The sequence below is a fragment of the Vanessa cardui genome, chromosome 10, assembly GCF_905220365.1.
Source record: "Vanessa cardui chromosome 10, ilVanCard2.1, whole genome shotgun sequence".
Taxonomy (NCBI): Eukaryota; Metazoa; Arthropoda; class Insecta; order Lepidoptera; family Nymphalidae; genus Vanessa; species Vanessa cardui.
The window spans coordinates 643,691-657,492 of record NC_061132.1 but is presented as its reverse complement, the minus strand read 5'-3'; the positions used below and the strand labels follow the sequence as shown (position 1 = coordinate 657,492).

The 13,802-nt window shown below is 33.7% G+C and overlaps 2 protein-coding genes across 2 annotated transcripts; both read right to left on the bottom strand.

The window, feature by feature from the left end:
• Positions 1-98: 98 nt before the first annotated feature.
• On the bottom strand, positions 99-1,615 carry LOC124533043 (3-oxoacyl-[acyl-carrier-protein] reductase FabG-like). Its single transcript, XM_047108213.1, has 2 exons — positions 1,609-1,615; positions 99-940 (listed from the first exon to the last, which is right to left on the bottom strand). Exons 1-2 carry the CDS (start codon positions 1,613-1,615, stop codon positions 135-137), a joined length of 813 nt encoding a protein of 270 aa, XP_046964169.1. The 3' UTR covers positions 99-134.
• Positions 1,616-5,242: 3,627 nt separating this feature from the next.
• Positions 5,243-6,350, bottom strand: LOC124533245 (uncharacterized oxidoreductase SSP0419-like). Its single transcript, XM_047108449.1, has one exon. It carries the CDS (start codon positions 6,228-6,230, stop codon positions 5,481-5,483), a length of 750 nt encoding a protein of 249 aa, XP_046964405.1. The 5' UTR covers positions 6,231-6,350; the 3' UTR covers positions 5,243-5,480.
• Between the last annotated feature and the right edge of the window lie 7,452 nt (positions 6,351-13,802).

The following is a 13,802-nucleotide window of genomic DNA, read 5'->3' as shown; positions in this document are numbered from 1 at the left end:
ATTCTTGAAGGTCTCCTTATTAAGTTATTATTGAGATTTTATTAACTTTGTCTTTGCAATATTTTAAAACCGAAGACTTAACCAACAAACAAAATATGTAAATCAATACAACAATTTTAATACTTTTTATTCAACTAATTTCGTTTAATCATAATACCACCGTCTATTACATAGTTCGATCCTGTTATAGACTTCGCTTTATCACTCGCGAGGAACGTAATCAAATCTGCGACCTCATTTGCTTCACATACTCTTCCAAGAATTACTTTTGTTGTGTAGTCATCCCATGAGCTAGGATATTTGGCGTTGCTTAAGAAGTCAGTTCTGACTGGTCCTGGACAAATGCCATTCACTCTTACCCCGTGAGGTCCCAATTCTGCAGCAGCACATATACTGAAGTGGTTTAAAGCGGCTTTCGAAACGCAGTAGTTCATCGAACCCGGTGTAACTGGTGCCACGTAACCAGCGACGCTGGAAATATTGATAACGTTCCCTTTAGTCTTGATCAGATGCGGCGCAGCCAAATTGGTCAAGTGTACGACTGCACGAAGATTCACGCTCATAATTGTGTCGTAAGACTTCATCATGTCACCTTCAAGGAGACTGGCCAGGACTGACATACCAGCATTGTTGACCAGTACGTCCAATCGTCCGAACTTCTTTATGGTTTCGTCGACGATACGTTTCGCCTCGTCATCTTTGGAAACATCGGCGAGGATCACGAGAGGGTTGGTGCATTTCGCGGCGACGGCTATCAGCTTGGTGCTGTCGCGACCGACCATGACCACATGCGCTCCTTCGGCGCTGAACGCAATCGCAGCCGCCGCTCCGATACCGGAGCTGGCTCCCGTCACTATCACAACCTTGTCCTTGAACATTATATTACAATAGTTGGAGAGTTTATTAAATATTTTACTATAAGTTGTGGCTCTTTTAACGTCTAAAGATTACAACTAACTACTATCAGTTTATTTTTTTCTATAATCAAGTGTAATAATTAGTATCAAGATAAACGTTTACATAACAATAACTGTTACTAGGTAAATATTACGACTATCTTATCTGGATAGACAAAATGTGCTCAATGATATAGAGCTAACGCCTGAGTCCGAAGCGATTGTTCGTGAAAGAAAAAAATACAATTAGTCGATTAGGAATATTTGTAACCTCGACATATTTTACGATTAACATTATGCTTTCGGACAAAACTTCCCATAACTTTTCGGAATACACTTTATTAATTAAAATGTGCTTAAAACTGCTTTAACCAAAATTTATATTAGTAATTTTCTTAATTTTTTCTGTCCCCACTATTATAAATGAAAAAGTAACTCTTACAAGAGTTTCTTAAGTCTTTACACTTAGAACGCAAAAAGGATTTAGATTAATGGGTATAATAATAGTTTGAGTTTTAGGTACATAGGTTAGTTTCTATCGCGAAAAACATCCCTTAAATCTGTGAAAGAGGGAGCACCCTCTTATATACTTCGTAGTTGTAGTCTAGTCACCCTTTAGATTAGCAGTTGGATCACACGGACAACATCATCAGTGTAGATATTCCAAACTGTTAACGCCTGACATGAAAGGCATAGCAACTTACTCACTTACCACCCATTTTATGCGCATGCGACCACATATTACCGTTCTAGACGGTAAGTACAATACAATAAAGCTATACACATCTAATTGTTTCTTAAAGGTCAAACGTTTTTGCCATGTCATTGTGCTTATAAATAAATTCCCAACCTATACGTCCTATGAAAACTAATTTTACATACACGGATTTTTCTTGGAACTCATCACACAGAATACAAAACTAAGAATTTGCAATATATGTATTTTATAATTGTATTTTATGATACTAGTAGTCGTTTGCGGCTTCGCTTGCGTTTTATGGTGTTAGTTGCTGTCAACCAGGCAAAAAAGTTTCCTGTGTCCTTTCTTGGATTTTAATTTTGCCTCATACCAAATTTCATCAAATTCGGTTCAGCGGTTTGTTCGTGTAAGGGCGACAGACAGACAGAGTTACTTTCACATTTATAATATTAATACGAATTTGCGTTCCTGCTATTTTCGATTATTCTATTATGTTTCCCAAAGGAGTCGAGATGGCCCAGTGGTAAGAACGCGCGCACCTTAACCGATTATTGCGGGTTCAAACCCAGGGAAGCACCGCTGATTCATGTGCTTAATTTGTCTTTATAATTAAAGAAATCATCGTGAGGAAACCTGCGTGTGACAAATTTCATAGAAATTCTGCCACATGTGTATTCCACCAAACCGCAATGGAACAGCGAAGTGGAATATGTTAGAAACCTTCTCCTCAAAGGGAGAGGAGGCCTTTAGCCCAGCAGTGGGAATTTACGGGCTGTTGTTTTTGTTGTTTGTTGTTTCCCAAAGGAATCCATTTTGAAATAACTTCATACTTATTTCTTAAAATAATTGAAACATTAAGACATGACATGACAACACCAATATTTAAGATAGGGTATCATCTTATTTGAGAGTAAATATTTAGTTTAGCAATTTGCGATATGCATTTTTATACAGAGGGAAGAAATCATTATGTCTCATCATTATCATTATTATCATTACATAGTATATAAAAAATCGGTAAAAAAACTTTTAAGTTAAACGGTTTTATCCTATGTGTATCCTATCCAAACCCTGGTGTTAGTGTTCTTTCATGAACCGCAATTCCGCCGCTGACATGGTTCATGCTATGATGACTACTACCATCAGAGAAAATAATGACCGGGACCACCTATGTAGGTTGATAGGTAAGTAACTATTTATTTATTTTCTAGTTTTCAGTGCACATAGGATAAAACCGTTTAGCTTAAAAGTTTTTTTACCGATTTTTTATTTTCTAGTTTTGAGTATTTAATGAAATGCCTACCGAATATTCCTCATTCTATTTAATTCATTTAGTGCATCATTATTACATGGTTTCTTACCTGATAATTTATCACAATCTAATTCCTAAATACATAGCCCTTCCAGAGACTTGACTCGACTCAGAGCCACGTATGCTTGTCCTTCTTCAAACAATTTTGAGCCCAAATACACTACTGCATGGTCGACTGTGCTGCCCTGCATTTTATGGACGGTGGATGCTCATGACAAAATTAAGGGCAACATCCTTCTTTCAACCGTACCACAATTGAATTTTGATGGAAACTGTAAGGGTGAATTACGTGGATGCCGTCTCTACCAAAGTCAATCCGAACTGATTGTACATATGTGTTAGACGGAACTGAGGCCAAACGATTTCTGTAATGAGGCCTATAGCACCATTTACCAATCGCTTTGTAACGTCAATGTTGGACTGCAACATTACTTTTGCTCCTACAAATACTTCAAGTGCTGATTGTGGGGAAAACGCTTACGATATTACATTTTTATCCATCCTAATGCCATACAGTCCTCAGCACGTTTTAACCTATTACCTTAACAAAACTGTTCTGGACACCACTACTCATGCCCTCACCTAATACGCCGTTTTTTAACGACGTCCATCTTGGATTTTAAATTTTGTCATAATCACAGTATTCTACTTGTGTAGCCCTTTCATTTGATACCCATATTGAGGGGGTTGTGGAAAAATATGTAATCCGCCATTTTGTACCGGTGGCCATCTTAGATTTGTAATATTATTGATATTACTTTATTGTATTGTCATCGGAATTAAAGGTGTGTACCAAATTTCAGATGATCATCTGATGATGATCTGACAACAGGAAGTTACTTAAATTTCAATTTCTAATTTTGACCCAAACAAATAAATACCGTACGGGTCAAGCTAAATAAAACCGTTTAAAAACTAAGTCGCTTAGCGCCGTTTGTCACTATGAATGCTTTCATCGAGAGGAAGGTTTTGGTATATAATACATGGACAATATAGTAAAGAAACACTGATAATTTTAGATGTAACGTGATGTCGTAAAACAACAAATTCTGTAGTAGGTATTGCACCTGTGTGAAGCCGGGACGGGTCCCTAATTTTATACTAAAAATAAGTTTTGACATAGCACTCACTTTAAAAGAAACTGTTTTTTTTTTTTGCAAACAGATAATATTCTCTATAAATAGTAGCAAACAAAGTAGCTCGCTACCTTTAGATATGGAATTGGTTTTCAATAGAATGAGTTGAAAACGAGGATTGCTTTGCTTATTTACCTAATCTGTAAATATTTTAACAAAATGACCAAACTGTGATAAAGTTTTAACAACTTAACCTAAGCTGTTTTCGTGGTTCTTTTTTTTTCGATGAAAATAACCACCACGTGAAATGGGGGGGGGGGGGTCGTATGCGTAACTCGCAATACCTATTATAAACCAGCGATATAGTACGACACAACTTAGATGTAGCATCGGCAAATTACTGCCGATTTATACAACGAATACAATTTGACGCTATTCGTCGCTATAGATTCTCGTGTCAGTTCAACCTGAGAAAACAAGTGCGTGTAAATCGACGTGTCAAATTGACGAATGTATTAGGTCAGATGATATTACAAGTTATTACGTTTGTGTAAAGATCATATTCACATAAGAAATTAATATTGATAATTTGGGATAGCTGATAGCTGATGATAGATAGTGTGATCGGTTTAGCGAATTTTGCCGATGTTACATCTAAATTGTGTCGTAATATACCTACTTCGTCTCTTCGTGGCGTATCTATCATCTTATTTAGTTATATTAACATTGCTATTCCAACCATAGTATGTATTTGAGAAACAATTAATTATTAATGCAGTCAGATACTTTAGTTATCAAAGCCATGAAATAAAAGTACATCTAAATGTATTACAAAATTTTCGATTCCACGTTTTTTTTAATGAAAAATGCACTTTCCATATATGTACTTGACTTTAGTTTACACTAGCGCCACTTTGTGCAAAAGTAATACTATCTTATTTTCAGTGAGTCATTTACTTATAGTTTTATTCAAACAACAGAAAATAAAACCTGTAAAATGAATGTAAGTTGTGTGTCGTATTTGGAGTTAGTCGTAAATTGTATCGTTTATAAAGCTAGGGCGGATTATGTAGTTAATAATATAAGTTTAACAAAAACCAACTAAATGTTCACAGATTATAAATAGTTTGATGGCGAAAATTTAATCAATTACAGATTACAAATAGAATATAAATAGCGATAAAATCATTGATTTTATTTTAAATACAACTTATGCCAATTTTAAATTGTTACTTTATAAATATAAATTCTGTTAATTTTTGACAAATTTATTGAAATTATTTCGCTCTACAAAATTAAAGAGTTATTAAAGAGTTAAACAAATCAAATCAAAAAATCGTTCATAATTCCAAATTATATTATTATCTTTATAGTAAAGTGATTTGGTTATATTTAAATAAATGGTAAATATCCTCCAATAATGAAATCATAAAAATAACAAATAACATAATTATGAAACCAAAATATAAGTTTTAGTTTTTGTAGACGTTTCTTAATCAATTACGTTTAAGCATCGTGCCGCAGTCTATGACGTAGTTGGATCCAGTGATCGACTTGGCTTTGTCACTCGAAAGGAACATAATCAAATCTGCTATTTCATCCGACTCACTGACTCTATCAAATAGTGTAAGATTCGATATATCATCCCATGTGTTAGGGTACTTAGCGTTCACTAAGAAGTCGGTTCTGACCGGTCCCGGACAAACCCCGTTCACCCTAACACCGTGCGGTCCCAATTCTGTGGCCGCACACACAGTGAAATGGTTCAAGGCGGCTTTAGAGACACTGTAGTTTATTGACGTTGCCGAAAATGGTGGCAAATAAGCAGCGATACTGGATATATTGACAATGTTCCCCTTAGTCTTGATCAGATGCGGCGCCGCCAAGTTGGTTAAGTAAACCACGGCGCGAACGTTCACGCTCATAATTGAATCGTAAGATTTCATCATGTCTCCTTCTAGAAGAGAGCCGCTCAGGTTCGAAAAGCCAGCATTGTTGACCAGTACGTCCAATTGGCCGAACTTCTTTATGGTTTCGTCAACGATACGTTTGGCGTCTTCATCTTTGGAAACATCGGCGAGGATCACGAGAGGGTTGGTGCATTTCGCGGCGACTGCTTTGAGCTTGGTGTTGTCGCGGCCAACCATGACCACTCGCGCTCCTTCAGCGCTGAACGCAATCGCAGCCGCCGCTCCGATACCGGAGCTGGCTCCCGTCACTATCACAACTTTGTTCTTGAAACCCATCTTGCTGGTGTGAAGGTGTATTTGATACTGAGCTAGTAGACGCAGCGCTAATAAAACGTCTGAAGATCAGAATAGATATTACTCACTTAAGGTCAGTTATAACCTAGTGCAGTTTAGCTGTCGTGATAATCATTTTATAAACAATTCTTAAGTGGCAGTAGATAAATAGTGCATCTATCTTATCTATGTATACAAGTATTACCTGAAATAGAGGAATACTCGATCTAACGTAATATATCTAAGTGTTTATTACATATTGAGTAAAATGACTATTTATAACAAATTTTATTATGTTGTAGTATATGTATATATATTTTAAGACAACATAATGTACATTACTCTGACTCCAAGTAACGACGGTACCATAAACACCCAGACTCAATACAACATAGAAAACTAATGATAATCTACATAGACTCGGCCGGGAATCGAACCCGGGACCTCAAGCGACATACCCATGAAAACCGGTGTACACACCACTCAACCACGGAGGTCGTCAAATATAATACTAGTTTACGACAGCGACTCCACCAGTGCTTATATGGAATAAACAAGATAAATATCCTATGTAGTCTCCCAACTATAATCTGTATGTGAGACAAATTTTATTAAAATCAGCTCAGCCGTTTCCATGATTAACTCACAATCCATACTTATCCATACTTTTGCATTTATAATATTAGTAAGAATAAAAATTTAAATAATTCACCATAATGACATTGTAAATACACTATACTGATATGGAACGCTTATGTGTGCGTGGTTTGTATGTGAGCATCAATTTTTGACAATATCATGATAGCTTGCAAAATTTTGAACCGGTAGTTATTTCACAATCGTAAATCGTCAAGATTGTTACTACTTCAACATAATTACATATGTTAGTTGAAATAGCAAATTTGATTGTTCATAAGCACTTCTTGATAATTGTTTACGTGTATACATACTTAAACAACACTTAACTCGAGAATGGACAATAATGACAATTATATAAAAACTAGCGATTCGCCCCGGCTTCGGTTGCAATGCTGGCATTAAATACACTACAGAATGTCTTACAATGTTCACAGCTCTTTTGTTATTAGACAATACAAAACTATTATATACATTTTCTGTGTTTTAAATAAGTAATTAATTTGAAAATATTCATTTAAATTACATATTGTTAATGGTCATATTGATCTATATTAAATACATTATAGTATATAAGGTAGTTAATAAATAAGGATTGATGCTGTATCGCTTAAAACCGCTTCGAAAATAAGCCATTATATCTAATCAAATGTAATAAATAAAAATTGATATTCAGCCAGAGTATACAGTCTTGCAAAGTTTAGAAAAATGTGTTTCCTTACGATATACTCAAACTCAGATAACTTTATTTAATATAGAAGTATTACACTTTCTTATTGATGGTCAATTGAGTACCACCGGTTCGGAAAAGAAAATACCCTGACTTGAGAAGAACCGGCCAAAATAAACTCAGCGGATTTTTTTTCCCATTTATTATATAAACAATTTAATATGAAATGAAATAGTCAGGAGGCGATCGTTTCATTCCCAAGGTGCTATCAATCATAAACTCATTAATTGTATAATAATAACCTTTTGCATACCAGCTTTCCTTAATTTTTTTTTTAATTTGACAACAGAAGCATTTTGAACGCTTTCTGGGATCATGTTGTAAAACCGTATACATTGCCCAACAATGGAGTTACTGACTCTACGCAGTCGAGTAACAGGAGTAACAAGTTCGTGTTTGTTCCTTGTACCAATGCTATGAGTATCACATTTTCTCATGAAATCATTAATATTTTTTCGTACATACATAACATTGCAGAATATATATTGAAAAGTAACAGTCAATATCTTGATTTCTTTAAATTTATTCCTTATCGAATATCTTTAGAAACCTTTAAAATAATCAGAGTTTATCGACGAAATTGTGCATATATTATTCATTTCCTTCCTCATGAATAAATCTATCTAAAGAATAAATTATTTTTTATTTTATGTTATAGGTTGGCGGACGAGCATATCGAGCCTTTACCGCCATTTTAGCGCAACCGACAAAAACCAAATTTTACAGGAGACGATTTTTTTTAAATATTTTTATACAGAAGCGTGCTAGGAAATAAAAATTTCGCATACTTTAATATTTTTTAAACATTTAAATATATAATTGAAAATAAAACAAAAATTATAAGTATTTATGCCATTTATGGCGTTTACATTATTTTTGCCGTCATAATCGATAGTGATTTTGGCGTTTACGATAAAAATGTCTATTAAAATGACTATATCCAAGTAACTATAACTGTAAATAAATAAGCATTTTAAAAGGTTTTTAAATGAAAGAGTTACATATATAATTGAAAATATGTATATTTATTGTTATCAAACATTTAAAATAATGAGATCAATCAACGTATATAAGATAAAACAAAGTATTTCTTGTGGTACGAATCTACTTCGTCCGCTTTAACACCACGTACTGTTCCATCATAGTTTTTAAACAAAATAAATTTTGTATCATTAAAAATATATTTATGTTAATCATTTGGAATAATGAGATCAAGCAGGTTATACATATAACAACGTACTTATATAAAATTAAGTAAAGTATTATAATTCTCATTATTTGCATCATACTTCGTCCGTTTCAGCTAAAGCATCACGAATGGTTTCATTATGCCGCATACTTAAATATTCTTGATGGAATCATCATTCTAGATTATTTTCTTTCAAGTGACAACATACAGTGTGTATAAAAACGATATGTTTTGAAATTCTTGAGGTAATTATACTTTTGTGCTCTTATTGCGACAATAGTGGGATGGAACAGAAGGTAACATCTCAATGAACGATTTTAACTGTGCGACTTCTACTTCACCAGATTTATTATGAGTATAAAGAGCTTTTTTGCTTCCCAAGCAGTATTCAGAAAATTATAGGAATTTTCGATAGCGTATCTTAAAGACATTTGAAATAAGTTTAGGGTCTTAAGCAAAAGTTGTTGGCATATTTTAATAGGCTGTCCATTATAGTTTATTAAATAATCGTATGATATTTTACGAACATTACTACTAGCTCTTTTTCTGCCAAACGGTCTCTCTTTAGCACATGACAGTAGAAAATCTTTATGTCTTTTGTCACAAACTAATCCCTAATAGTTTTCAAGGATATTAGCCTGATCATCTTCAGTAAATTTATTTGAACATGAGTTACTACATCTTTTATTCATACAAGGATGAGGTTGCACAGATTTCCCTACAGCAGCTTTGCGATTTTTTTTTGTTTTGATAAAAAACGTTCCGGTAAAGGTTTTATTTTCCCGTATCCTCTTCGACCAACATTCGTCTCTTGAGGTGACTCATGTCAATCCAAATCACTGGACGATGAGGCGGGCTTCCATGAGTATTCACTATCAATGCAGGCATTATTGTCGTAGATATCCAAAGACTTCCCGTTTAGTTCTTCTTGGTCAAAAATGTACTGCTGTATTAATAAGAGACTCTCTTCGGGATGTTTTTAACAAAGTAGGAATACTCACTGTTGCGTCACAGTATATTTACAACAATATTATGTATATTCACAATAACATTGATCACTTTCAGTGATAATCATTGTATGTGCACTAGGAGTAAGGATAAACTTATAACGCCAAGCTTCCGACTCCGCAAAGTCAATAAATCCTTCTTGGGGCAAGTTTCTTAAATTCAAATCGTTTGTAAGAGATACATTATTAGAAAAAGCATATTATTCGATACAAGATTTTATAGATGATAAAAAAAGCGTGGAGTTAATACCTGTTGACTTCCAAGCAGGATATATTAATTTAAATAATTGTATTTGACTAACATGACTTTGTATTTTTTAAATTTTAAAAAAGAGTAACTACTGATTTTCTTGCCGGTTCTTGTCGGAAGAATCTACTTTCCGAACCGCTGGTAGCTTCACTTAATTATAAAATGACGATTCAAAAGTGCTTGTAAAAGCCTACTTGAATAAACTTTATTTTGATTTGATTTGATCAATGCAACCAGGATCCCCTAAATTAGTTTGATCATAATTTGTTATATCTACTTGTGCAATTTCATTTTGATTATCTAAATCCATTAAAGTATAAGAATATCAGTGTCAGAATCACTATAATCAACAAGTTTATTTAGAGTTATTGTTATACGTGGATTGGTATTTTGCTCAGAATTTAAAACGGTATCAGACCGTGATGTCGTCACAGTTAGTGTAGGGTCTATATTAATATCGTTGTTGCTGCCTGTTAGCAAGAATGGATCAAGAACTAAAGCCTCTGCATCTTGCTGTATGTTCTCGGGAAAAGCAGTTTCATGATAGCTTTTTTTCTGCGTGGAGTGGTGATATTAGCTATAACAAATAAGCGATATCTTAAAAAGATTCGCATGATGTAAAACATATAAGCGGACGGACAAAGTTGTAGTAAAAAAAGTGTGCTCACTAATCTATTAAGAACCCGTCTTTGAGAGATCGTTAAGGAATTTTCTGTCATGCACTCTTTGTTTCTTTAATTAAACTTAGGTAAAATAGAGACCATTCTCGTATCAACGAGAATGGCCTAACTTAACTATTTTTTTAACCAATACTAATCAAACACACCAACAATTAAAATGGGAGAACAATATTACAGGCAATAAATTGTACGCATATTACATTTTTCTTGCATTCATTTAAAAAAATTAAAATACAATACATACCTTAGCTTCTGAAGTTGACATTGCTTTTTTATTTGATAAATGTTTGAGCTTGAGTTATTTGCAGTACACTTATAACTCAATTAATTCAAATACTACACAATAAAAAACACTTTTTAAAATGTTAATTTTACGACTCAAAAGTGCTTGTAAAAGCCCAATTGAACAAATTTTATTTTGATTTTGTTTTTGATTATTTATTATTATGAGTGAAACTATTTTTTTAACCACAAAGGATTTTTAGGATTATTACGATGCAACTAACATCGTTCCCTATGGAACGCTGTTAGTTGCATCCTAATAATCCTAAAAATCCTAAAAAATTACATCGTTCCCTTTGGAACGCTGTTAGTTGCATCCTAATAACTTTCGCGGAAATAAATATATCACGACAGGTTTCTTTATAGTAAGCGCCTTACGATCAAGGACTAATGTCGGTTGTGATAATAAGTAGGGTCGCTTGCGCTAAAAAAATCGGTCATTAGTCAAATAAGATAAAAATGTCTATTGTCGCTTACGTTAAGACTTTCAAAACGTATGTATTCACGATAATTTTAGCATTTGCTATAACTTTGTAACGGTTTTTTTTCTGAGGAAATTATCAACAGGTATCGATCCGTTACGGTTTAAAATATTAGTATAAATAAAAAACGATTTTTCGACAAAAGTGTCGCTTACGATAATTTGGCGGTAATGGCTCGATATGGGCCACCTGATGGTAAGTAGTCATCATCACCCATAGACAATGACGCTGTAAGAAATATTAACTATTCCTTACATCGTCAATGTGCCACCAACCTTGGGAACTAAGATGTTATGTCCCTTGTGCCTGTAGTTACACTGGCACACTCACCCTTCAGACCGGAACACAACAATACTGAGTACTGTTATTTGGCGGTAGAATAACTGATGAGTGGGTGGTACCTACCCAGACGGGCTTGCACAAAGCCCTACCACCAAGTAATATCCACATCAACAATACCACCACATCAAAATCCGTTGTGTGATTTTAAAGATCTAAGCATACACAGGGACAGACAGCAGTAATCGACTATGATATTTTATGTTAGTATATAAACTGTACAAATCACGAGAAGATTACCTGTACCGATAAGATTGTCATTTGTTCTTTCTTTAATCATTTTTATATAAATACGTGGCGATTAATATGTCTTAATGTATATATTTTATTACTATTTGTCACCTGCGGCTTCGCTTGCGTTTAAGTGGATTGGTTGTCATGTTTTAGGCAAAAATGGTAGCCTATGGTACGCCAAATTTAATCAAATTATGTTCATTAGTTTAGTCGTGAAAGAGCTATAGGCAGACAGACGTAGTTAGCAGTTATGATAGATATCTTAACTTTTATTACAGATGCAACAGTAAGTTTGTTGATTAAGCTCCATTACTTTTAATATAAAAAGGAATAAATCAAATCACTATAACTACATAGTATAAAACAAAGTCGCTTTATCTGTCCATATTTCCCTATGTACACTTAAATCTGTAAAACTACACAACGGATTTTGATGCGATTTTTTTAATAGATGTGTCACGCCAATCAATTTTGAAACAAAAAATAAAAATTATGGTAACTACATTACATAATCGTAAATTGACTTTTAAGTAGTATGTTTTGTCCACATAATGTTGTCTCAAATTTTCGCGATTACACATTGAAATAAAACTAGCTATAACGGATTTGAATCGCGTATATTAATTATTTTGTGTTCGTGGTACGCTGTAAAGTGCTCGAAACGTCGGGATGTTAAAAATAATTAATATACGCGATTCAAATCCGTTATAGCTAGTTTTATTTCAATGTTTTGTCCATCTCGTTAATAATAATTATATATGCTAAGATTCTGTAAATAAAGGGTAAAACGGGTATTACTGAGACTCCACTGTCTGTCCGTATCTCAGTAAGCTGTATCTCATTAACCATGACAGATAGTTGCAATTTTCTCAGATTATTTATTTATGTTGTCGTTGTAATAACAATTACTAAAAATAGAACAAATAATAGAAGTGATATTTTTTGCTCGTTTTTGTAGATGGTACAGAACCCTTGCGAATCTGAGTCGCTCTTGACCGGTTTTTACTAAATTACATAAGTGTCATCACTCTATTAAAAGCGTCCCAGCCTAGCGACCCCAAGATCATTCGGGGCTCCTAGGCAGTTTACAGCCTACAGTTTAATTAATAATCTCAGAAAATAATATATTTTTGTTACACGTTAAATAAATGATATCATAACCGCGCGTTTGTTCAGGTTCTCTCGGATGTGTACAAGTACCTTTAGAACCTTTGAAATTAGATATGAACATTTTTAAAAAGTGTACTTTGATCATTTAAAAAAAAAGCATGAAATTAAACCAAACGTATATCATTTTTTCCTTCAGATTCTTACTAAATCTAATCTTATGTAATAATGGCAACATTTTTTCATAATTACAATTATAAAAAACCTTAATTTTTACTGTGTTGTTTAATCAAATTGTTATTTATGATCTATACATATAATAAAATTGGAGTGTCTGTTTGTAATATTGAAAAAAGCTCTGTTTTACTCAATGCATATGTATGTATACACGGTACATATACCAAAATAACATTTTTTACAATTGTTGTCTGTCTGTTTGTTCCGGCTAATCTCTGGAACGGCTGGATCGATTTTGACGGGGCTTTCACTGGAAGATAACTGATACAATCCTTATTGTAACTTTGGCTACAAAAATATATATGTTTTAATTTCAAAATTCAATACAAGGTCGGGGGCTTAGCTAGTTTCTATATAAAATATACCATATTTTAAATATTTCTAAATGAAACAATGATGAGG

Coding starts and splice junctions, on each gene's coding strand:
- LOC124533245 (XM_047108449.1), bottom strand. CDS start 6,230: ATGGGTTTCAAGAACAAAGTTGTGATAGTGACGGGAGCCAGCTCCGGT.